The sequence below is a fragment of the Salmo salar genome, chromosome 20 (genome assembly GCF_965601325.2).
Source record: "Salmo salar chromosome 20, fSalSal1, whole genome shotgun sequence".
Classification (NCBI taxonomy): domain Eukaryota; kingdom Metazoa; phylum Chordata; class Actinopteri; order Salmoniformes; family Salmonidae; genus Salmo; species Salmo salar.
Window position 1 is genome coordinate 81,682,408 of NC_138310.1, and position 26,509 is coordinate 81,708,916.

At 47.6% G+C, this 26,509-nt stretch overlaps 1 protein-coding gene across 1 annotated transcript; it reads left to right on the forward strand.

Annotated features, from left to right (window-relative positions):
• The first annotated feature begins 459 nt into the window (after positions 1-459).
• On the forward strand, positions 460-26,509 carry LOC106581404 (START domain-containing protein 10). The gene is made up of 6 exons (XM_082966761.1): positions 460-1,198; positions 15,106-15,253; positions 15,398-15,501; positions 21,460-21,577; positions 22,322-22,374; positions 26,080-26,509. The coding sequence occupies exons 1-6, from the start codon at positions 1,034-1,036 to the stop codon at positions 26,290-26,292; spliced, it is 801 nt and encodes a 266-aa protein (XP_082822887.1). The 5' UTR covers positions 460-1,033; the 3' UTR covers positions 26,293-26,509.

Genomic DNA, 26,509 nt, shown 5'->3' on the forward strand with positions numbered 1-26,509 from the left:
TGATGTGGAGGTCCTGGGCTGGTGTGGTTACACATGGTCGGCGGTTGGTCTCTCAATATTCTAATCTCTCAATGTGCATCTCAAAGTGCACCAAATTCAGCCTTTAGCTGTTTAAATTACTTTTTTGCCGGGGGAGAATGCCCCCAGACCACCTACTGGCTTTGGGCTATGCCTCCAATTGTCTTCAAATCCTAGAAACGTCACTTCCTAAAGGCATTTTCCCTAAGCCATCTCCCACAGTAATGGTTCTGTTGTTGAAATAGTGAGAAAATAAACAACAACAGGGAAAAAGGGTGGAGGAAGGGAGGAGAGCACCAGGCGCGCAGCTGATTTCTGGTCCCTGACAGAAGGATGTGTGTGCACGTAGCCGAGTGGGCGGTTTCTCTTCGATTGTCAATCTTTTATCGCCTCTCTGTGTGTCACCAAAGCTTTCCTCTCTTCTCCACACTGCACCACCAACGACGTCGAGGAACCATAGGGGGGCACACAGCGACGCAAGGGAACTGAAATGTAAACGTGCAACGATTGATCATAACCCTCGGACTTGTCAGCCTTTCATTTCCAGCCGAGTCGCCGTGAGACAGCAGAAACATATGGCTCCCTGAAATAGCTGCTGCGGACCATATTGAACTGCAATTGATTCACGCCAGAGGGTCAGTAGTGTTGTAAGATAAAAGCCGGAAAGCTTCCACTTGTGACTATAGTTTATATGAAATATATGTTATTTTTATACCGGTGTTTTTGTACGCTTTCGGTGATCCCGCGCAGCTCCCTTTTCTAACACCCATCATAACACGACTCGGTTTAGCGGGTTGCTTGCTCGGCGATAAATTAAATTGGATGAATAATTCACTCCGAGGATAGAGGAGTGCGTCGTTTAGCTCAGTCACTCTTCACCGGCGCCCGTTCGTCCCAGTTTGCCTCGGGATTGGGTTTCTTCGCCACCGGGAGTTCCCCTACCTCGGCTCGGTCTCGTCGTTGTTCTTCCCGGTGACCTGCAGAAGAGCGAGCTCGCACTCCTCGGTAACAGATCATGTCGGCGGAGTCGGTGTTGATCCCGGACGACCGGGCATTCAGCAACTTCAAGGAGGAGTGCTGGAGCGAGGAGGGCTGGAGTCAGACCTACAATAAGACGGGCATGACCGTGTGGACCCAGACTATAGGAGGAGACGAGGAGAAGTCCCTCCACAAGATTAAGGTGAGAACCGGGTAGGCCGGTAAACAGCTGAATAGAATGTGTGTAAAGCAGAGGGCACCATACGGGCTACCTCGGTCACACAGTCCCATAGTAGGAAGTATAGAATTGCCTAAATTCAAACCCTTACGTAATATAACTGAAAGGAGGGCACGGAAGTGTTATTTACAGGAAGAAAGGACAGAATGAGATCAGGGCCTGGGTCAGGTGTGTGTATCCGGGTCTGTGGCAGGATAGCCGGCAAACAGGTGTTCACATACAGTTGTTTGATGAAGGGAGGAGGGGGAGAGAGAAACAGAAGGTCAAACAGGATGTGTGTGGACTGTGTACGTGATTAATCATCTCTGACATCACACTGTAGGAGCAGGCTACTGTGGACTCAAACAGGTGTGTGTGTGTGTGTGTGTGTGTGTGTGTGTGTGTGTGTGTGTGTGTGTGTGTGTGTGTGTGTGTGTGTGTGTGTGTGTGTGTGTGTGTGTGTGTGTGTGTGTGTGTGTGTGTGTGTGTGTGTGTGTGTGTGAGAGAGATGGAGAAGCTGCAGGTAGTCTGTTCTGCTACCTGTGAGTGTGGGCTACTGAATGGCAGGTATCTTAACTGGCACACACAGTTTTGACAGACATGACGGTCAGAGAAGGTATCCTATGATGGGTCTGGTAGGTAGGCAGTAAACCTGTTATATTAGCTGTCATTTATCTGTTCCTGAAGTGTCTGTTGGCCTGATTTGCATAATGCCACAGAGTGTTTAATGTGTGCTTAAGGAGAGGCCTTGTCTCTCTCTGCACTTGTGTGTGTGTGTGTGTGTTGCTCAGTTTGTATGCAGAGGTAATCTCTCTGTGTATTCATACAGGACAGGTGGACCTTCTCATAATAGCTCCACAAACACACACACACAGAGGGGGAGGACAGCAGTCTGGTTACCACACACAGAGGGGGAGGACAGCAGTCTGGTTACCACACACAGAGGGGGAGGACAGCAGTCTGGTTACCACACACAGAGAGGGAGGACAGCAGTCTGGTTACCACACACAGAGGGGGAGGACAGCAGTCTGGTTACCACACACAGAGGGGGAGGACAGCAGTCTGGTTACCACACACAGAGAGGGAGGACAGCAGTCTGGTTACCACACACAGAGGGGGAGGACAGCAGTCTGGTTACCACACACAGAGGGGGAGGACAGCAGTCTGGTTACCACACACAGAGAGGGAGGACAGGAGTCTGGTTACCACACACAGAGAGGGAGGACAGCAGTCTGGTTACCACACACAGAGAGGGAGGACAGCAGTCTGGTTACCACACACAGAGAGGGAGGACAGCAGTCTGGTTACCACACACAGAGAGGGAGGACAGCAGTCTGGTTACCACACACAGAGAGGGAGGACAGCAGTCTGGTTACCACACACAGAGAGGGAGGACAGCAGTCTGGTTACCACACACAGAGAGGGAGGACAGCAGTCTGGTTACCACACACAGAGAGGGAGGACAGCAGTCTGGTTACCACACACAGAGAGGGAGGACAGCAGTCTGGTTACCACACACAGAGAGGGAGGACAGCAGTCTGGTTACCACACACAGAGAGGGAGGACAGCAGTCTGGTTACCACACACAGAGGGGGAGGACAGCAGTCTGGTTACCACACACAGAGAGGGAGGACAGCAGTCTGGTTACCACACACAGAGAGGGAGGACAGCAGTCTGGTTACCACACACAGAGAGGGAGGACAGCAGTCTGGTTACCACACACAGAGAGGGAGGACAGCAGTCTGGTTACCACACACAGAGAGGGAGGACAGCAGTCTGGTTACCACACACAGAGAGGGAGGACAGCAGTCTGGTTACCACACACAGAGAGGGAGGACAGCAGTCTGGTTACCACACACAGAGAGGGAGGACAGCAGTCTGGTTACCACACACAGAGAGGGAGGACAGCAGTCTGGTTACCACACACAGAGAGGGAGGACAGCAGTCTGGTTACCACACACAGAGGGGGAGGACAGCAGTCTGGTTACCACACACAGAGGGGGAGGACAGCAGTCTGGTTACCACACACAGAGAGGGAGGACAGCAGTCTGGTTACCACACACAGAGAGGGAGGACAGCAGTCTGGTTACCACACACAGAGGGGGAGGACAGCAGTCTGGTTACCACACACAGAGGGGGAGGACAGCAGTCTGGTTACCACACACAGAGAGGGAGGACAGCAGTCTGGTTACCACACACAGAGAGGGAGGACAGCAGTCTGGTTACCACACACAGAGAGGGAGGACAGCAGTCTGGTTACCACACACAGAGGGGGAGGACAGCAGTCTGGTTACCACACATAGCAGGATACACACACTGCTTGGCAGTAGCCCTCAAACCGTTACATCCTTGTGTTTCTCTCGAAACTCGTATGTATGTGTTGTGTGTGTCTCTCTAAACTCGTATGTGTTGTGTGTGTGTGTGTGTGTGTCTCTCTAAACTCGTATGTGTTGTGTGTCTCTCTAAACTCGTATGTGTTGTGTGTGTGTGTGTCTCTCTAAACTCGTATGTGTTGTGTGTCTCTCTCTAAACTCGTATGTGTTGTGTGTCTCTCTCTAAACTCGTATGTGTTGTGTGTCTCTCTCTAAACTCGTATGTGTTGTGTGTCTCTCTCTAAACTCGTATGTGTTGTGTGTTGTGTGTCTCTCTCTAAACTCGTATGTGTTGTGTGTTGTGTGTCTCTCTCTAAACTCGTATGTGTTGTGTGTTGTGTGTCTCTCTCTAAACTCGTATGTATGTGTTGTGTGTCTCTCTCTAAACTCGTATGTGTTGTGTGTTGTGTGTCTCTCTCTAAACTCGTATGTGTTGTGTGTTGTGTGTCTCTCTCTAAACTCGTATGTGTTGTGTGTCTCTCTCTAAACTCGTATGTGTTGTGTGTCTCTCTCTAAACTCGTATGTGTTGTGTGTTGTGTGTCTCTCTCTAAACTCGTATGTGTTGTGTGTTGTGTGTCTCTCTCTAAACTCGTATGTATGTGTTGTGTGTTTCTAAACTCGTATGTGTTGTGTGTGTGTCTCTCTCTAAACTCGTATGTGTTGTGTGTGTGTCTCTCTCTAAACTCGTATGTGTTGTGTGTGTGTCTCTCTCTAAACTCGTATGTGTTGTGTGTGTGTCTCTCTCTAAACTCGTATGTGTTGTGTGTGTGTCTCTCTCTAAACTCGTATGTGTTGTGTGTTGTGTGTCTCTCTAAACTCGTATGTGTTGTGTGTCTCTCTCTAAACTCGTATGTGTTGTGTGTGTGTCTCTCTCTAAACTCGTATGTGTTGTGTGTGTGTGTCTCTCTCTAAACTCGTATGTGTTGTGTGTGTGTGTCTCTCTCTAAACTCGTATGTGTTGTGTGTGTGTCTCTCTCTAAACTCGTATGTGTTGTGTGTCTCTCTCTAAACTCGTATGTGTTGTGTGTGTGTCTCTCTCTAAACTCGTATGTATGTGTTGTGTGTCTCTCTCTAAACTCGTATGTATGTGTTGTGTGTCTCTCTCTAAACTCGTATGTGTTGTGTGTTGTGTGTCTCTCTCTAAACTCGTATGTGTTGTGTGTGTGTGTCTCTCTCTAAACTCGTATGTGTTGTGTGTCTCTCTCTAAACTCGTATGTGTTGTGTGTGTGTGTCTCTCTCTAAACTCGTATGTGTTGTGTCTCTCTCTAAACTCGTATGTGTTGTCTCTCTCTAAACTCGTATGTGTTGTGTGTCTCTCTCTCTAAACTCGTATGTGTTGTGTGTGTGTGTCTCTCTCTAAACTCGTATGTGTTGTGTGTGTGTCTCTCTCTAAACTCGTATGTGTTGTGTGTTGTGTGTCTCTCTCTAAACTCGTATGTGTTGTGTGTGTGTGTCTCTCTCTAAACTCGTATGTGTTGTGTGTTGTGTGTCTCTCTCTAAACTCGTATGTGTTGTGTGTTGTGTGTCTCTCTCTAAACTCGTATGTGTTGTGTGTTGTGTGTCTCTCTCTAAACTCGTATGTGTTGTGTGTTGTGTGTCTCTCTCTAAACTCGTATGTGTTGTGTGTGTCTCTCTCTAAACTCGTATGTGTTGTGTGTTGTGTGTCTCTCTCTAAACTCGTATGTGTTGTGTGTGTGTGTCTCTCTCTAAACTCGTATGTGTTGTGTGTTGTGTGTCTGTCTCTAAACTCGTATGTGTTGTGTGTTGTGTGTCTCTCTCTAAACTCGTATGTGTTGTGTGTTGTGTGTCTCTCTCTAAACTCGTATGTGTTGTGTGTTGTGTGTCTCTCTCTAAACTCGTATGTGTTGTGTGTTGTGTGTCTCTCTCTAAACTCGTATGTGTTGTGTGTTGTGTGTCTCTCTCTAAACTCGTATGTGTTGTGTGTTGTGTGTCTCTCTCTAAACTCGTATGTGTTGTGTGTGTCTGTGCTCAGGAGGCAGTGATGCTATGATCCTGCTCTTCTATTTATAGACTGAAATAAAAGCATGGATGCTCTCCCAGCTGATCAACTTAGAAAGTGTGAGAGAGAGATATCCAGGTTGTTGTAATGTTCTCCTCTCACAGAATGCCCACAGCAGTGAAGAACAGGGACATGTAAAGGGCAGAGGCCTTGAAACCCCAAGAGGGAGGGGGAGGTTGGGGGAAAGGTCTTCATCATCCTCATCATCATTAGCAGAATAATTATCATCATCATTATCATCAACAATATATCAGCCTGTAACCATTAGTCAGCAATATCATCAGCATCTCTATTAAACTCCCATCATCATTATACTGACACACAAAGGCAGGCTGAGCAATGCTTCTGTATGTACAGTGCATTCGGTAAGTATTCAGACCCCTTGACTTTGTTTTTTCCACTCACCAATCTGCACACAATACCACATAATAACAAAGCAAAAACATTAAAAAATAATAAGAATAATTTTTGCAAAGGTATATAAAAAAATAAAAAAATAATATGTTACATTTACATACAGTAAGTATTCAGACTCTTTACTCAGTACTTTGTTGAAGCACCTTTGGCAGCGATTACAGCCTCAAATTTTCTTCGGTATGACGCTACAAGCTTGGCAGACCTGTATTTGGGGAGTTTTTCTCATTCTTCTCTGCAGATCCTCTCAAGCTCTGTCAGGTTGGATGGGGAGTGTCGCTGCACAGCTATTCTCAGGTCTCTCCAGAGATGTTCGATCGGTTCAAGTCTGGGCTCTGGCTGGGTCACTCAAGGACAATGAGACTTGTTCCGAAGCCAGTCAGTCCTGCGTTGTCTTGGCTGTGTGGTTAGGGTTGTTGTCCTGTTGGAAGGTGAACCTTCACCCCAGTCTGAGGTCCTGAGAGCCTTGGAGCAGGTTTTCATCAAGGATCTCTCTGTACTTTGCTCCGTTCATCTTTCCCTCAATCCTGACTAGTCTCCCAGTCCCTGCCGCTGAAAAACATCCCCACAGCATGATGCTGCCACCACCATGCTTCACTGTAGGGATGGTGCCAGGTTTCCTCCAGACGAGACGCTTGGCATTGAGGCCAAAGAGTTCAGTCTTGGTTTCATCAGACCAGAGAATCTTGTTTCTCATGGTCTGAGAGTCCTTTAGGTGCCTTTTGGCAAACTCCAAGTGAGCTGACGTGCCTTTTACTGAGGAGTGGCTTCCGTCTGGCCACTACCATAAAGTAGAGGAACTCTGGAGCTCTGTCAGAGTGACCATCGGGTTCTTGGTCACCTCCCTGACCAAGGTCCTTCTCCCCTGATTACTCAGTTTAGCCGGGCGGCCAGCTCAAAGAAGAGTCTTGGTGGTTCCAAACTTCTTCCATTTAAGAATGATGGAGGCCACTGTGTTCACGGACCCCTTTGGTACCCTTCCCCAATTCTGTGTCTCTACACAATCCTGTCTCGGAGCACTACAGACAACTCCTTCCACCTCATGGCTTGGTTTTTCTCTGACATGCACTGTCAACTGTGGGACCTTATTTTATTAAAGGCGTGTGCCTTTCCAATTCATGTCCAATCAATAAGGGGTTTCTGTTTTTTAAGTTAAATAAATTAGTAAAACTTCTAAAAACCTGTTTTCACTTTGTCGTTATGGGGTATTGTGTGTAGATTGATGAGGAAATGTTTTTATTTAATCTATTTTAGAATAAGGCTGTAACGTAACATAATGTGGTAAAAGTCAATGATTGTGAATACCTTCTGAATGTACTGTATGTGGCTGGGTTAACAAGCTGTCAGACTGCTGTTTGGACTTTCTCCAGCCCACACACGCCCCCTGAGGACTCACTCATCCCCTCTCATCCTTCTCTTCCACATCTGTCTACCTGTGTCCAGCAGAACATATGAGCTTTGACAGGCCTGGGAGAGAGAGGGGAGGGGGAGAGAGGGGAGGGGGAGAAGGAGGGATGTTTGATTAAACACAGCAGCTGACTCTAGTGCAGTCTGATGCAGGGGGAAGGGTGTGTGAATAATGTTAGAGGTTGTGTATCATGTGACTGTGAGCATCTAGTGTCTGGTCCACAGGACTTTGTTAATACATACACACATGTACTGCCAACATTGACCACTCACACATGGGATTTCAGTTTTACGTTTCACACACACACACACGCACCACAGTTTAGTCTCCGTCTCTCTCCGTCTGGTTTTTGCTCTCTCCTGCCCTCATCAGTAGAGGATTGTACTGAATTAGTTTAATAGAATTACATTGATAGTCTTCCCTCTCCCCCTCTCTTGTTTCAGTCTGCCCTGCAGACACAATCGCTTCATTATTCTCTCAACTCCATTGTGACTTTTAAGTCCTTAGTCCAACATACACACACACACACACAGAGAGAGTTGGGTTACTGAATCACTAGTGAAGCTGCAGTAGTAACTGATAACATAGTTCCTCATGACCACAGATAGTAGGATATATACTACTACTGTATGTGGTGAGGTACTCTGAGTCTCTCTGAGAAACATAGTTTGAAGTACTGATCCATAGTTAGAGTGTAGATTTGTCTGTTGAAAGATGGGGTTCCTCATAGTGTTCAGGGTTGTCCCCATGTGGCTGTGATTGAAAGTAGTGCTCTATGGGTTTCTCCTAGATGTTGACCAATTCTGATTTTTCGACGCCGATAGCGATTATTGGAGGACCAAAAAAAAGCCCATACCGATTAATTGGCCGTTTTTATTTATTTATATATAAAACGACAATTACAACAATACTGAATGAGCACTTTTATTTTAACTTAATATAATACATAAATAAAAATCTATTTAGTCTCAAATAATGAAACATGTTCAATTTGGTTTAAATAATGCAAAAACAGTGTTGGAGAAGAAAGTAAAAGTGCAATATGTGCCATGTAAGAAAGCTAACGTTTAAGTTCCTTGCTCAGAACATGAGAACATATGAAAGCTGGTGGCTCCTTTTAACATGAGTCTTCAATATTCCCAGTTAAGAAGTTTTAGGTTGTAGTTATTATAGGAATTATAGTACTATTTCTCTCTATACCATTTGTATTTCATATACCTTTGACTATTGGATGTTCTAATAGGTACTTTAGTATTTCCAGCCTAATCTCGGGAGTTGATAGGCTTGAAGTCATAAACAGCCCTGTGCTTCAAGCATTGCGAAGAGCTGCTGGCAAATGCAGGAAAGTGCTGTTTGAATGAATGCTTACGAGCCTGCTGCTGCCTACCACCGCTCAGTCAGACTGCTCTATCAAATATCAAATCATAGATTTAATTATAATATAATAAACACACAGAAATACGAGCCTTTGGTCATTAATATGGTCAAATCCGGAAACTATCATCTCGAAAACAAAACGTTTACTCTTTCAGTGAAATACGGAACCGTTCCGTATTTTATCTAACGGGTGGCATCCATAAGTCTAAATATTGCTGTTACATTGTACAACCTTCAATGTTATGTCATAATTATGTAATATTCTGGAAAGCTAATTACGGTCTTTATTAGGAAGAAATAGTCTTCACACAGTTAGCAACGAGCCAGGCGGCCCAAACTGCTGCATATACCCTGACTCTGCTTGCACAGAACGCAAGAGAAGTGACACAACTTCCCTGGTTAATATTGCCTGCTAACATGAATTTCTTTTAACTTAATATGCAGATTTAAAAATATCTACTTGTGTATTGATTTTAAGAAAGGCATTGATGTTTATGGTTAGGTACATTGGTGCAACGACAGTGCTTTTTTGGTGAATGTGCTTGTTAAATCATCACCCGTTTGGCGAAGCAGACTGTGATTCGATGATAAATTAACAGGCACCGCATCGATTATATGCAACGCAGGACAAGCTAGTTAAACTAGTAATATCATCAACCATGTGTAGTTAACTAGTGATTATGTTAAGATGGATTGTTTTTTATAAGATAAGTTTAATGCTAGCTAGCACCTTGCCTTGGCTCATTGCTGCACTCGTGTAACAGGTGGTCAGCCTGCCACGCAGTCTCCTCGTGGAGTGCAATGTAATCGGCCATAATTACCGATTGTTATGAAAACTTGAAATCGGCCCTAATTAATCGCCCATGCCGATTTTAATCGGTCGACCTCAAGTTTCTCCCCTCCCCCCCATCTTCTGTCTGTGTTGTTGTGGTGTGGAGTCTTCCCTTGGCTGAGGTAACCATGGAGATGGCGTTACTGTAGGGTCGTTTTGCCGAACTCTGGTGTGTGTGGGCGCGCGCACGTTCTCATTTTTTAAGAGCCTGACATTGGCATAATTCTGTGCCAATGGTTTTACTATTAAACTGTCACCCCCACACACAAACAAGCTCTCTACTCTCTCCCATCCCTTCTCTCTCCACTCTACTCTCTCTCCCTTCTCTCTCTCCCCTCCCTTCTCTCTCCACTCTACTCTCTCTCCCTTCTCTCTCTCCCCTCCCTTCTCTCTCCACTCTACTCTCTCTCCCTTCTCTCTCTCCCCTCCCTTCTCTCTCCACTCTACTCTCTCTCCCTTCTCTCTCTCCCCTCCCTTCTCTCTCCACTCTACTCTCTCTCCCTTCTCTCTCTCCCCTCCCTTCTCTCTCCACTCTACTCTCTCTCCCTTCTCTCTCTCCCCTCCCTTCTCTCTCCACTCTACTCTCTCTCCCTTCTCTCTCTCCCCTCCCTTCTCTCTCCACTCTACTCTCTCTCCCTTCTCTCTCTCCCCTCCCTTCTCTCTCCACTCTACTCTCTCTCCCCTCCCTTCTCTCTCCACTCTACTCTCTCTCCCTTCTCTCTCTCCCCTCCCTTCTCTCTCCACTCTACTCGCTCTCTTCTCTCTCTCCCCTCCCTTCTCTCTCCACTCTACTCTCTCTCCCTTCTCTCTCTCCCCTCCCTTCTCTCTCCACTCTACTCTCTCTCCCTTCTCTCTCTCCCCTCCCTTCTCTCTCCACTCTACTCTCTCTCCCTTCTCTCTCTCCCCTCCCTTCTCTCTCCACTCTACTCTCTCTCCCTTCTCTCTCTCCCCTCCCTTCTCTCTCCACTCTACTCTCTCTCCCCTCCCTTCTCTCTCCACTCTACTCTCTCTCCCTTCTCTCTCTCCCCTCCCTTCTCTCTCCACTCTACTCTCTCTCTCTTCTCTCTCTCCCCTCCCTTCTCTCTCCACTCTACTCTCTCTCTCTTCTCTCTCTCCCCTCCCTTCTCTCTCCACTCTACTCTCTCTCCCTTCTCTCTCTCCCCTCCCTTCTCTCTCCACTCTACTCTCTCTCCCTTCTCTCTCTCCCCTCCCTTCTCTCTCCACTCTACTCGCTCTCTTCTCTCTCTCCCCTCCCTTCTCTCTCCACTCTACTCTCTCTCCCTTCTCTCTCTCCCCTCCCTTCTCTCTCCACTCTACTCTCTCTCCCTTCTCTCTCTCCCCTCCCTTCTCTCTCCACTCTACTCTCTCTCTCTTCTCTCTCTCCCCTCCCTTCTCTCTCCACTCTACTCGCTCTCTTCTCTCTCTCCCCTCCCTTCTCTCTCCACTCTACTCGCTCTCTCTTCTCTCTCTCCCCTCCCTTCTCTCTCCACTCTACTCGCTCTCCCTTCTCTCTCCCCCCTCCCCTCTCTCTTCTCTGCTCTTCTTTCTCCTCTCTCCCCCCCTCCCCTCTCTCTTCTCTGCTCTTCTTTCTCCTCTCTCCCCCCTCCCCTCTCTCTTCTCTGCTCTTCTTTCTCCTCTCTCACCCCCGCCCTTCTCTCCTTTCCATTTTGATATCTGAAAATTGTTATGACCCCAACCATTTTGTAATTAACAGCCAATGTTTACTCTTTTAATTGGGGCTATGGCAGTCAATTGAAAAATATTCTAACAGTATTTCTGATTGTCTTCTCAACTCACCATCACATACTTTTAATATGGGTCTGTGTGGAGTCAATTCTAAATTAGTCTGACATAATGTATCTTATCTCACCACCACTAATGAGATGGATGTGCTTGATGCATGTCGCGTCAAAGTCAGGGGGCGTGGTCCACAGTGCGCACCTCGTCTCTGCTGTCACATCCAACCTGGATCATTATTTGGTTTTAATGTAGACCAGAGCACTGAATCCAGCTTCACACAGATATGACCTGGCTAAGGGTTCCATGAGTTTTATGCTGCTTTCAAGACAACTGGGATTTCTGAAAAATACGAGGTCAAATCATGACGTCAGTGATCTTCAGGTCAGAAACGGATCTCTAGAAAGAGGCTCAAATTCCTGAGTTGGAATTCTGAGTTGGATGACCGTTCCAATTTTTTCTCTCCAGTCAGAGCTCGTTTTTCCCCCAGAATTCCCAGTTGTCTTGAACGCACTGAAGTCGGAAGTCAGAGATTTCCAAGTTCCGAGTTGTTTTGAACGTGTCACTAATGCTCGGAGGGAGACCGCAGGTTATTCCCTATGAGTCAGGAACCAAAACTCCTCCGTAATGACCGGTGAATGCATTGTCTGCAGCATTCGATCACAGCTCGATCAGCTGTTGGATTCCACTTACCAGCACGTCAACTGAGCCAGGATCACAGTCAAACGGATTGGGAGGTAGGTCCCAAAGTGCTCTCCAAGCTTTGGAGGTGAGCAGTCATCAGTGGTGTGGGACATTACTGATGCCGTTTCCTGTTAGAAATATGCAAAGCTGAGGAAGGGGGCGTGGTTCACTTTTGAAACTCTCCCATAAGAATGGTTTCCTCTGAATCCACTGACTCAGCCACTCTATAGAATGTTTTATTTTTTTTCAGTTTGTTCAGTTTCCCAAATATGTCTGTTACATAGGCAAGGAGACACATTTTCTTTTCATTACACAGAAAGTCAAGTCTTAATAAAAAATGATACACCCATTGTGAATGACAGCGTTTCCTCTCTCAATTAGAAAGATCTTTCCAACACTCCCCCTCGATAACCACCCAGCCTCTGTGTGAAATGGAACATTGTCATGCTCTGATCCCATATCTCCACATAGTTTTGAGATCAGGTGTGCTGCGGTAGATGTGGTTTGATGTAGTTTACAATGGAAGTTGCCTGCTGCAGTATATCTGAGTTCTGTGCTCAGCTCTTTTGCCACCAGTTGCTCTGTGTATCATACATTGCATACATACATACATACATACATACATACATACATACATACATACATATAGAGGGAGAGACATTCATATTTAGAGGGCAGAGGCCTGCCTGCCGTCCCGCCATAGATGAAGCCCCATATGTGCAAAAGCCCGCCATACGTTTCCATATGGAATCTGTTTTTCATCAATATGGCCACACAGCACACTGAACATCCCCTGTGCTGTTTCATGCTCGGGAATCATGAGACGGAACAATATGTCCTCGTGAACAGCATCCCCGGACAAAAGTCAATTCATGAGCATCTCGGCTCTCGCAGCCTATGTCCACTTGGAGAGCATTAGTTGAAGAGTTTCAGTCGTTCAGTCAGTTTCCTCTCCATTGCTAGCAATGGCATACATTCTTTAACAGTGTTATCTGACAAAGGTATTGGGGAAAGGTACAACTGAATGCCTTCAACTGAAATGTGTCTTTCGCATTCTGAATCAGAGAGGTGCTGGGGGCTTCCTTAACCCAACGTTCCCCGGGTGCCATTAACTGCCTTGCTCAGGGACAGAACGACAGATTTTTACCTTGTCAGCTCGGGGATTCGATCCAGAAACCTTTCGGTTACTGGCCCAACGCTCTAACCACTAGGCTACCTGGCGTCCCAGGTGTGAGTTTCTGTGCCTCTTCCTCCCCACACATTGTTTTCAACATATTGCGGCCGGTAATATCAAAGTCTCTTCAATCGTGTGTGGTTTCAGAGCGAATGCGGGCTTAGCCATTCACTGTGGGAATGATTCAAGTGCAACGGTCAAGTGCAGCCTTTTCCCACGTTCTAAGGGCTCTCTCTGGTTGAATTCTATCTTTTAGATTTGAATGATTTTCTTTTAGATTTTTAAGGTTAACCACATTACAAGGATTTTGAGAGACAAAGACGATTATAATCACATTTTTTTGGTATATAAACTGAACAAAAATATAAATGCAACAATTTCAACAATTCTGCTGAGTTCCAGTTCATATAAGGAAATCAGTCAATGTAAATAAATAAACTAGGCCCTAATCTATGGATTTCACATGACTAGGCAGGGGCGCAGCCATGTCCAGCCAATCAGAATTCGTTTTTCCCCACAAAATGTCTTTATTACAGATAGAAATACTCCTCAGTTTCATCAGCTGGTGGCTGGTCTCAGATGATCCTGCAGGTGAAGAAGCCGGATGTGGAGGTCCTGGGCTGGCGTGGTTACATGTGGTCTGCGGATGTGAGACCGGTTGGACGTACTGCCAAATTCTCTAAAGCAACGTTGGAGGCGGTTAAGGGTAGAGAAATGAACATTAAATTCTCTGGCAACAGCTCTGGTGGACATTCCTGCAGTCAGCATGCCAGTTGCACACTCCCTCAACTTGAGACATCTGTGGCATTGTGTTGTGTGACAGAACTGCACATTTTAGTGGCTTTTATTGTCCCCAGCACAAGGTACACCTGTGTAATGATCATGCTGTTTAATCAGCTTCTTGATATTGCACACCTGTCACTAACAGGGATGTAAACAAATATGTGCATAAAATTTGAGAGAAATAAGCTTTTTGTGCGTATGGAACATTTCTGGGATCTTTTATTTCAGCTCATGAAACATGGGACCAACACTTTACATGTTGCATTTATATTTTTGTATATATATATATATATATATATATATATATATATATATATATATATTTTTTTTAAATCAGGATTTTGGTAATTCTACCACGACCCCATTTTGATAACAGGCTACCCCACATGGGGTTGCAACCCCTAGTTTGGGAACCGCTGCTCTACCCTCTCTTCTCTCTGCCCTCCCAAGCCACTTGATTAAGGAAGGTTGTAACACTGTCCTTCATGTAGCTGTGTGTTTGTCCTCTGTATAGTGTTAGTGATTTACAGTTTAGGTGCTGTAGGCTAGAGACACATCTGTATCCACTGGCCACATCTGGATCCACTGGCCACATCTGTATCCACTGGCCCGTCTCTTCATGTAAAAACACACACAGTAGTGGAAAGGATTTGGCATCAGGGTGGTGTCCGCTGTGTATTAAAGTGAGCAGGAGTTAGGAAGTGTAGTTTGTTTGTGTGTGTGTGTTTGGTTGACTAATGGTTGACTAATGGTTGACTAATGGTTGACTAATGGTTGGCGTGTGTGTTTGGTAGACTAATGGTTGACTAATGGTTGACTAATGGTTGACTAATGGTTGACTAATGGTTGACTAATGGTTGACTAATGGTTGACTAATGGTTGACTAATGGTAGACTAATGGTTGACTAATGGTTGACTAATGGTAGACTAATGGTTGGCGTGTGTGTTTGGTTGACTAATGGTAGACTAATGGTAGACTAATGGTAGACTAATGGTAGACTAATGGTAGACTAATGGTAGACTAATGGTAGACTAATGGTAGACTAATGGTAGACTAATGGTTGGCGTGTGTGTGTGTTTCTCCTGCAGTGCCGGATGGTGTGTAAGGACGTGCCAGCTGAGACCATGTATGATGTTCTCCATGACATCGAGTACCGGAGAAAATGGGACGCAAACGTCATCGAAACCTTCGACATCGGAAAACTCACTGTTAACGCAGACGTGGGCTACTACTCCTGTACGACACACACACACACACACACACACACACACACACACACACACACACACACACACACACACACACACACACACACACACACACACCCACATTCTTGGCGCTGTGTGTATGTTAATGAGGCTCCTCCTCGTCTGTGTCTAGGGAAGTGTCCCAAGCCGCTGAAGAACCGTGATGTCATCACACTGCGCTCCTGGCTGCCCATGGGCAGTGATTACATCATCATGAACTACTCTGTGAAACATGCCGTAAGTATAAACATGTACAGGCAGTGTATCCTGGTCCAGGACCCTGTACTATACCCCCTGGCCCATGGCTCTCCAACCCTGTACTATACCCCCTGGCCCATGGCTCTCCAACACTGTACTATACCCCCTGGCCCATGGCTCACCAACCCTGTACTATACCCCCTGGCCCATGGCTCACCAACCCTGTACTATACCCCCTGGCCCATGGCTCTCCAACCCTGTACTATACCCCCTGGCCCATGGCTCTCCAACCCTGTACTATACCCCCTGGCCCATGGCTCACCAACCCTGTACTATACCCCCTGGCCCATGGCTCTCCAACCCTGTACTATACCCCCTGGCCCATGGCTCTCCAACCCTGTACTATACCCCCTGGCCCATGGCTCTCCAACCCTGTACTATACCCCCTGGCCCATGGCTCTCCAACCCTGTACTATACCCCCTGGCCCATGGCTCTCCAACCCTGTACTATACCCCCTGGCCCATGGCTCTCCAACCCTGTACTATACCCCCTGGCCCATGGCTCTCCAACCCTGTACTATACCCCCTGGCCCATGGCTCACCAACCCTGTACTATACCCCCTGGCCCATGGCTCTCTAACCCTGTACTATACCCCCTGGCCCATGGCTCACCAACCCTGTACTATACCCCCTGGCCCATGGCTCTCCAACCCTGTACTATACCCCCTGGCCCATGGCTCACCAACCCTGTACTATACCCCCTGGCCCATGGCTCTCCAACCCTGTACTATACCCCCTGGCCCATGGCTCTCCAACCCTGTACTATACCCCCTGGCCCATGGCTCTCCAACCCTGTACTATACCCCCTGGCCCATGGCTCTCCAACCCTGTACTATACCCCCTGGCCCATGGCTCTCCAACCCTGTACTATACCCCCTGGCCCATGGCTCACCAACCCTGTACTATACCCCCTGGCCCATGGCTCACCAACCCTGTACTATACCCCCTGGCCCATGGCTCTCCAACCCTGTACTATACCCCCTGGCCCATGGCTCTCCAACCCTGTACTATACCCCCTGGCCCATGGCTCTCTAACCCTGTACTATACCCCCTGGCCCATGGCTCTCCAACCCTGTACTATACCCCCTGGCCCATGGCTCTCCAACCCTGTACTATACCCCCTGGCCCATGGCTCTCCAACCCTGTACTATACCCCCTGGCCCATGGCTCTCCAACCCTGTACTATACCCCCTGGCCCATGGCTCACCAACCCTGTACTATACCCCCTGGCCCATGGCTCTCTAACCCTGTACTATACCCCCTGGCCCATGGCTCACCAACCCTGTACTATACCCCCTGGCCCATGGCTCTCCAACCCTGTACTATACCCCCTGGCCCATGGCTCTCCAACCCTGTACTATACCCCCTGGCCCATGGCTCTCCAACCCTGTACTATACCCCCTGGCCCATGGCTCACCAACCCTGTACTATACCCCCTGGCCCATGGCTCTCCAACCCTGTACTATACCCCCTGGCCCATGGCTCTCCAACCCTGTACTATACCCCCTGGCCCATGGCTCTCTAACCCTGTACTATACCCCCTGGCCCATGGCTCTCCAACCCTGTACTATACCCCCTGGCCCATGGCTCACCAACCCTGTACTATACCCCCTGGCCCATGGCTCACCAACCCTGTACTATACCCCCTGGCCCATGGCTCTCCAACCCTGTACTATACCCCCTGGCCCATGGCTCACCAACCCTGTACTATACCCCCTGGCCCATGGCTCTCTAACCCTGTACTATACCCCCTGGCCCATGGCTCTCCAACCCTGTACTATACCCCCTGGCCCATGGCTCTCCAACCCTGTACTATACCCCCTGGCCCATGGCTCACCAACCCTGTACTATACCCCCTGGCCCATGGCTCTCCAACTCTGTACTATACCCCCTGGCCCATGGCTCACCAACCCTGTACTATACCCCCTGGCCCATGGCTCTCTAACCCTGTACTATACCCCCTGGCCCATGGCTCTCCAACCCTGTACTATACCCCCTGGCCCATGGCTCACCAACCCTGTACTATACCCCCTGGCCCATGGCTCTCCAACCCTGTACTATACCCCCTGGCCCATGGCTCACCAACCCTGTACTATACCCCCTGGCCCATGGCTCTCCAACCCTGTACTATACCCCCTGGCCCATGGCTCACCAACCCTGTACTATACCCCCTGGCCCATGGCTCTCCAACCCTGTACTATACCCCCTGGCCCATGGCTCACCAACCCTGTACTATACCCCCTGGCCCATGGCTCTCTAACCCTGTACTATACCCCCTGGCCCATGGCTCACCAACCCTGTACTATACCCCCTGGCCCATGGCTCACCAACCCTGTACTATACCCCCTGGCCCATGGCTCTCCAACTCTGTTCCTGGAGAACTACCCCTCTATGGGTTCTCGCTCCAACTCTGTTCCTGGAGAACTACCCCTCTATGGGTTCTCGCTCCAACTCTGTTCCTGGAGAACTACCCCTCTATGGGTTCTCGCGCCAACTCTGTTCCTGGAGAACTACCCCTCTATGGGTTCTCGCTCCAACTCTGTTCCTGGAGAACTACCCCTCTATGGGTTCTCGCTCCAACTCTGTTCCTGGAGAACTACCCCTCTATGGGTTCTCGCTCCAACTCTGTTCCTGGAGAACTACCCCTCTATGGGTTCTCGCTCCAACTCTGTTCCTGGAGAACTACCCCTCTATGGGTTCTCGCTCCAACTCTGTTCCTGGAGAACTACCCCTCTATGGGTTCTCGCTCCAACTCTGTTCCTGGAGAACTACCCCTCTATGGGTTCTCGCTCCAACTCTGTTCCTGGAGAACTACCCCTCTATGGGTTCTCGCTTCAACTCTGTTCCTGGAGAACTACCCCTCTATGGGTTCTCGCGCTAACTCTGTTCCTGGAGAACTACCCCTCTATGGGTTCTCGCTCCAACTCTGTTCCTGGAGAACTACCCCTCTATGGGTTCTCGCTCCAACTCTGTTCCTGGAGAACTACCCCTCTATGGGTTCTCGCTCCAACTCTGTTCCTGGAGAACTACCCCTCTATGGGTTCTCGCTCCAACTCTGTTCCTGGAGAACTACCCCTCTATGGGTTCTCGCTCCAACTCTGTTCCTGGAGAACTACCCCTCTATGGGTTCTCGCTTCAACCCCAGTTACAACCAACCGGATTCAGCTTATCAAGCAGCTAATTATTACAATCTGTTGCCCTAGACGACGTCTCCAGGAACCAGGTTGGAGTCTGGGATGGGCTCAGGGGATGGGCTCAGGGGATGGGCTCAGGGGATGGGCTCAGGGGATGGGCTCAGGGGATGGGCTCAGGGGATAGGCTCAGGGGATGGGCTCAGGGGATGGGCTCAGGGGATAACCAACTGGTTGTACAACGCTCTGCAGGTAGAAACCGAAGAGAGAGAACAGACCTGCAGAATAGTTTCCCTTGACCTCAGTGGGGAAAAATGCTACGGTAGGACTGTCCACTCTATTTAAATGAACATGCTGTGGATGGACATGTCTTGGGGTATCTTTACTGTATGTGTGTGTGTGTGTGTGTGTGTGTGTGTGTGTGTGTGTGTGTGTGTGTGTGTGTGTGTACATAAGTACAGTTTGATAAAGGTGGGTCGTGTGTTTACAGTAAGTGGAGTATTTGCTCACTTCAGTAAGACTGTGGGTGTATTAGTTGACTTAATCCCCTGGCATTTCAATAAAGCTTTATCGGTCCGTGCCACTGCTAACGTTGGATAAAGCCTGTGTTGGATAGGACAGTGGTAGCTCAGGGTTAGGTCACTCAACACTCAGACAGTACAGTACAGTAAAGCCTGTGTGTTGGATAGGACAGTGGTAGCTCAGGGTTAGGTCACTCAACACTCAGACAGTACAGTAAAGTAAAGCCTGTGTGTTGGATAGGACAGTGGTAGCTCAGGGTTAGATCACTCAACACTCAGACAGTACAGTAAAGCCTGTGTTGGATAGGACAGTGGTAGCTCAGGGTTAGATCACTCAACACTCAGACAGTACAGTAAAGCCTGTGTGTTGGATAGGACAGTGGTAGCTCAGGGTTAGATCACTCAACACTCAGACAGTACAGTAAAGTAAAGCCTGTGTGTTGGATAGGACAGTGGTAGCTCAGGGTTAACACTCAGACAGTACAGTACAGTAAAGCCTGTGTGTTGGATAGGACAGTGGTAGCTCAGGGTTAGATCACTCAACACTCAGACAGTACAGTACAGTAAAGCCTGTGTGTTGGATAGGACAGTGGTAGCTCAGGGTTAACACTCAGACAGTACAGTAAAGCCTGTGTGTTGGATAGGACAGTGGTAGCTCAGGGTTAACACTCAGACAGTACAGTACAGTAAAGCCTGTGTGTTGGATAGGACAGTGGTAGCTCAGGGTTAGATCACTCAACACTCAGACAGTACAGTAAAGTAAAGCCTGTGTGTTGGATAGGACAGTGGTAGCTCAGGGTTAACACTCAGACAGTACAGTACAGTAAAGCCTGTGTGTTGGATAGGACAGTGGTAGCTCAGGGTTAACACTCAGACAGTACAGTACAGTAAAGCCTGTGTGTTGGATAGGACAGTGGTAGCTCAGGGTTAGATCACTCAACACTCAGACAGTACAGTAAAGCCTGTGTGTTGGATAGGACAGTGGTAGCTCAGGGTTAGATCACTCAACACTCAGACAGTACAGTAAAGCCTGTGTGTTGGATAGGACAGTGGTAGCTCAGGGTTAGGTCACTCAACACTCAGACAGTACAGTAAAGCCTGTGTGTTGGATAGGACAGTGGTAGCTCAGGGTTAGATCACTCAACACTCAGACAGTACAGTAAAGCCTGTGTGTTGGATAGGACAGTGGTAGCTCAGGGTTAGATCACTCAACACTCAGACAGTACAGTAAAGTAAAGCCTGTGTGTTGGATAGGACAGTGGTAGCTCAGGGTTAACACTCAGACAGTACAGTACAGTAAAGCCTGTGTGTTGGATAGGACAGTGGTAGCTCAGGGTTAGATCACTCAACACTCAGACAGTACAGTAAAGTAAAGCCTGTGTGTTGGATAGGACAGTGGTAGCTCAGGGTTAGATCACTCAACACTCAGACAGTACAGTAAAGCCTGTGTGTTGGATAGGACAGTGGTAGCTCAGGGTTAGATCACTCAACACTCAGACAGTACAGTAAAGTAAAGCCTGTGTGTTGGATAGGACAGTGGTAGCTCAGGGTTAGATCACTCAACACTCAGACAGTACAGTGGCTCTGCCCTTCACCATTCGTCCTTGAGGATCTTTGAGAAGTGGAGAAGAACCTCGACTTTAGCTTATTGGAGGAGCCTTTGTAATACTGCTCTGCCTTCTCCTGTTCAATGAGACCTTACAAGGCTAGTCACCTACGACAGGAAGGAAGGAGATAAGGGTTTGGTTTGGAATCAGACCTCTCTCTCTCTCTGAGTGATCAATGTTAAGTTGACCTCTCATGTGACTACTGCTGCTGTAAGCTTCTGCTTTCCACACGCAAACACTCAGACAAACCTGCAAGACACAAACCTAGATCCAGACAAACACAGCTACTTTGCTCACATTGAGTTTAGTGAGAGGAGTGTGTAAGAGTTGACTGCTATTGGGCAAGGCCGGGCCAGCATCAGGAACTGACAGAGATACAGAACTAGGATGTAACTGTGAGTGAGAATCCGTACTGTCACTTTACCCCTCCACAATATTACTTTCAGCAGTAAACTCCTGATCAGTGAATGTCGTGTTTTCAATTTAAACTCTGTTTAAGTGCAGGGCAGTGTATCATTTTATTTAAATACATTTTGGTTGAATGTTCTGGCACTCATGCAGAACAAACCCAAATAACTGGATTTAACTGTAAAGCAGTTGAACTGTCAGTGTTGAGACCATTTCCTCAGATGGAGGGTTCTGTGCTAACTAGGGCTGTTCCACTGTGTTTTCCTGTAGAAATACCCCCCTAAGAAGGACATGGTACGAGCAGTGTCCATCCAGACTGGCTACCTGATCCAGAGCCATGGACCGAACCACTGCACTCTTACCTACCTGGCACATGTGGATCCAAAAGGTAATACACACACACACATACAGCAGTGGAGGCTGCTGAGGGGAGGACAGCTCATAGTAATGGCTGGAATGGAGTCAATGGAATGGCATCAACCACATGGAAACCATGGAAACCACATGTTTGATACCATTCCGTTGACTCCATTCCAGGATGTATTATGAGCTGTCCTCCCCTCAGCAGCCACCAGGTGGTTAATGGAGACTTAATGAAGAGACTGAATGATTCATACTCAGGACCTTCTTTCTACAGCTATCGCCATAGTAACTATGGATCTGGAGGACAGGGTCTGTCCCTCTCATTTCTCTCTCCTTCTCATACTCTTTTTGTCTCTTTCTTCCTCCCTCTCTCTCTCCTTCTCCTCCTCTTTTTGTCTTTCTCCACCTCTCTTTCTCTCTCTCTCTCTCTCTCTCTCTCTCTCTCTCTCTCTCTCTTTCTCCCTCTCTCTCTCTTTCTCCCTCTCTCTCTCTTTCTCCCTCTCTCTCTCTTTCTCCCTCTCTCTCTCTTTCTCCCTCTCTCTCTCTTTCTCTCTCTCTCTCTCTCTCTCTATCTCTCCATCTCTCTTTGTATTGTTCTTTCTCTGTTATTCCCTCTCTTTTAAGATGGTAAAGCTCTTGATTATATCTCCATCTAATTCTCTCTAAATCACCTGTTCTGGTATGAGTGTGTGTGTGACATCTGTTAACAGTGGGTGATTTGACCGTGGGTGACACGACATGGTGTAACATCAATCTCTGTCCCTCCCAGGTTCACTACCCAAGTGGGTTGTTAACAAGTCTTCCCAGTTTCTGGCTCCCAAAGTAAGTACATTCCAGACTCCTTATGCCTACACTGCCCATCATTCCACTCCCACTGTACACACTCCCACTCCCATCACCACATTATAATGCTGAAGCGAGGAGAGAGTTGGGGGGAGTTGGGGGGAGTTGGGGGGAGATGGGAAGCAGGCATGTGTTACCTTCTCTCTCAGTAGAGTCTGGTTGTCTGGACCCGGTGCACACGGGAGAACACCTGTGTATAATGTATGATTCTTCCTGCTCTTCCCTGGGCTAGAAACGTGTGTGTGCTGAAATAGGCCATGGGATCTCAAGGGAATGAGGAAAAATGGGGGAGAGCCCCAGTCTAAGGCACTGCATCTCAGTGCTAGAGGCGTCACTACAGGCCCTGGTTCGATTCCAGGCTGTATCACAACCGGCTGTGATTGGGAGTCCCACCCGGGTTAGTGTTTGGCCAGGGTAGGCCGTCATTGTAAATAGGATTTGTTCTTTACTGACTTGCCTTGATAAATTAAATACAAATATATAGATCTCAGAGGTTACTACATGGTACAGCAAACCTCTCACTAGGTTACTACATGGTACAGCAGACATCTCTCTCTCTCTCCATCACTAGGTTACTACATGGTACAGCAGACATCTCTCTCTCTCTCCATCACTAGGTTACTACATGGTACAGCAGACATCTCTCTCTCTCTCTCTCTCCATCACTAGGTTACTACATGGTACAGCAGACATCTCTCTCTCTCTCTCTCTCTCTCTCTCTCTCTCCATCACTAGGTTACTACATGGTACAGCAGACATCTCTCTCTCTCTCTCTCTCTCTCCATCACTAGGTTACTACATGGTACAGCAGACATCTCTCTCTCTCTCTCTCTCTCTCCATCACTAGGTTACTACATGGTACAGCAGACATCTCTCTCTCTCTCTCCATCACTAGGTTACTACATGGTACAGCAGACATCTCTCTCTCTCTCTCTACATCACTAGGTTACTACATGGTACAGCAGACATCTCTCTCTCTCTCTCTCTCCATCACTAGGTTACTACATGGTACAGCAGACATCTCTCTCTCTCTCCATCACTAGGTTACTACATGGTACAGCAGACATCTCTCTCTCTCTCCATCACTAGGTTACTACATGGTACAGCAGACATCTCTCTCTCTCTCTCTCTCCATCACTAGGTTACTACATGGTACAGCAGACATCTCTCTCTCTCTCTCTCTCTCCATCACTAGGTTACTACATGGTACAGCAGACATCTCTCTCTCTCTCTCTCTCTCCATCACTAGGTTACTACATGGTACAGCAGACATCTCTCTCTCCATCACTAGGTTACTACATGGTACAGCAGACATCTCTCTCTCTCTCCATCACTAGGTTACTACATGGTACAGCAGACATCTCTCTCTCTCTCCATCACTAGGTTACTACATGGTACAGCAGACATCTCTCTCTCTCTCTCTCTCTCTCCATCACTAGGTTACTACATGGTACAGCAGACATCTCTCTCTCTCTCTCTCTCCATCACTAGGTTACTACATGGTACAGCAGACATCTCTCTCTCTCTCTCCATCACTAGGTTACTACATGGTACAGCAGACATCTCTCTCTCTCTCTCTCTCTCCATCACTAGGTTACTACATGGTACAGCAGACATCTCTCTCTCTCTCTCTCCATCACTAGGTTACTACATGGTACAGCAGACATCTCTCTCTCTCCATCACTAGGTTACTACATGGTACAGCAGACATCTCTCTCTCTCTCTCTCTCCATCACTAGGTTACTACATGGTACAGCAGACATCTCTCTCTCTCTCTCTCTCTCCATCACTAGGTTACTACATGGTACAGCAGACCTCTCTCTCTCTCTCTCTCTCTCTCTCTCTCCATCACTAGGTTACTACATGGTACAGCAGACATCTCTCTCTCTCTCCATCACTAGGTTACTACATGGTACAGCAGACATCTCTCTCTCTCTCTCCATCACTAGGTTACTACATGGTACAGCAGACATCTCTCTCTCTCTCTCTCCATCACTAGGTTACTACATGGTACAGCAGACATCTCTCTCTCTCTCCATCACTAGGTTACTACATGGTACAGCAGACATCTCTCTCTCTCTCTCTCCATCACTAGGTTACTACATGGTACAGCAGACATCTCTCCATCACTAGGTTACTACATGGTACAGCAGACACTCTCTCTCTCTCTCTCTCTCTCTCTCCATCACTAGGTTACTACATGGTACAGCAGACATCTCTCTCTCTCTCTCCATCACTAGGTTACTACATGGTACAGCAGACATCTCTCTCTCTCTCTCCATCACTAGGTTACTACATGGTACAGCAGACATCTCTCTCTCTCTCCATCACTAGGTTACTACATGGTACAGCAGACATCTCTCTCTCTCTCTCCATCACTAGGTTACTACATGGTACAGCAGACATCTCTCTCTCTCTCTCTCTCTCTCTCCATCACTAGGTTACTACATGGTACAGCAGACATCTCTCTCTCTCTCTCCATCACTAGGTTACTACATGGTACAGCAGACATCTCTCTCTCTCTCTCTCTCTCTCCATCACTAGGTTACTACATGGTACAGCAGACATCTCTCTCTCTCTCTCTCCATCACTAGGTTACTACATGGTACAGCAGACATCTCTCTCTCTCTCTCTCTCCATCACTAGGTTACTACATGGTACAGCAGACATCTCTCTCTCTCTCTCCATCACTAGCTTACTACATGGTACAGCAGACATCTCTCTCTCTCCATCACTAGGTTACTACATGGTACAGCAGACATCTCTCTCTCTCTCTCTCTCTCCATCACTAGGTTACTACATGGTACAGCAGATATCTCTCTCTCCATCACTAGGTTACTACATGGTACAGCAGACCTCTCTCTCTCTCTCCATCACTAGGTTACTACATGGTACAGCAGACATCTCTCTCTCTCTCTCTCTCCATCACTAGGTTACTACATGGTACAGCAGATATCTCTCTCTCCATCACTAGGTTACTACATGGTACAGCAGACCTCTCTCTCTCTCTCCATCACTAGGTTACTACATGGTACAGCAGACATCTCTCTCTCCATCACTAGGTTACTACATGGTACAGCAGACACTCTCTCTCTCTCTCTCTCCATCACTAGGTTACTACATGGTACAGCAGACATCTCTCTCTCTCTCTCCATCACTAGGTTACTACATGGTACAGCAGACATCTCTCTCTCTCCATCACTAGGTTACTACATGGTACAGCAGACATCTCTCTCTCTCTCTCTCTCTCCATCACTAGGTTACTACATGGTACAGCAGACATCTCTCTCTCTCTCTCTCTCCATCACTAGGTTACTACATGGTACAGCAGACATCTCTCTCTCTCTATCACTAGGTTACTACATGGTACAGCAGACATCTCTCTCTCTCTCTCTCCATCACTAGGTTACTACATGGTACAGCAGACATCTCTCTCTCTCTCTCTCCATCACTAGGTTACTACATGGTACAGCAGACATCTCTCTCTCTCTCTCCATCACTAGGTTACTACATGGTACAGCAGACATCTCTCTCTCCATTACTAGGTTACTACATGGTACAGCAGACATCTCTCTCTCCATTACTAGGTTACTACATGGTACAGCAGACAACACAACTGCTCTCTGCTGCTTGTGTTCCTTTTTATCCCTGGCTAAATGCAGATCTCTCTGTGTGTGTGTGCAGGCGATGAAGAAGATCAGTAAGGCGTGTCTAAAGTACGGAGAGTGGAAGCAGAGACACAACCCAGGCTTTAAGCCCTGGCTCTACCCTGAGCAGACTACACTTCCCACAATCCCTGTGTCCGAGCTTAGCATCCAGCACGCAGACAGCCTGGAGAACATTGACGAGAGTACACTCAGCGAGATGCAGACGCGGGAGGAGAGAGACAGCGACTAACATCACACACACTTTGTTTTTCCTCTCCAGTCAGTTTGTGTCCTGAATCACTGCCCCTATTGTCCATTATAACATGTCTCTGGATCACATTGGCTGTCTCCTGTAAAGGATCCTGAACACACACCAGTCCGCTCTCTGTTCCTCAACACTACAGATGTATGAATGTATGTAGAGTTCAATCTTAAAAACAGATTCCTACAAAGGTTTTCATATTTCA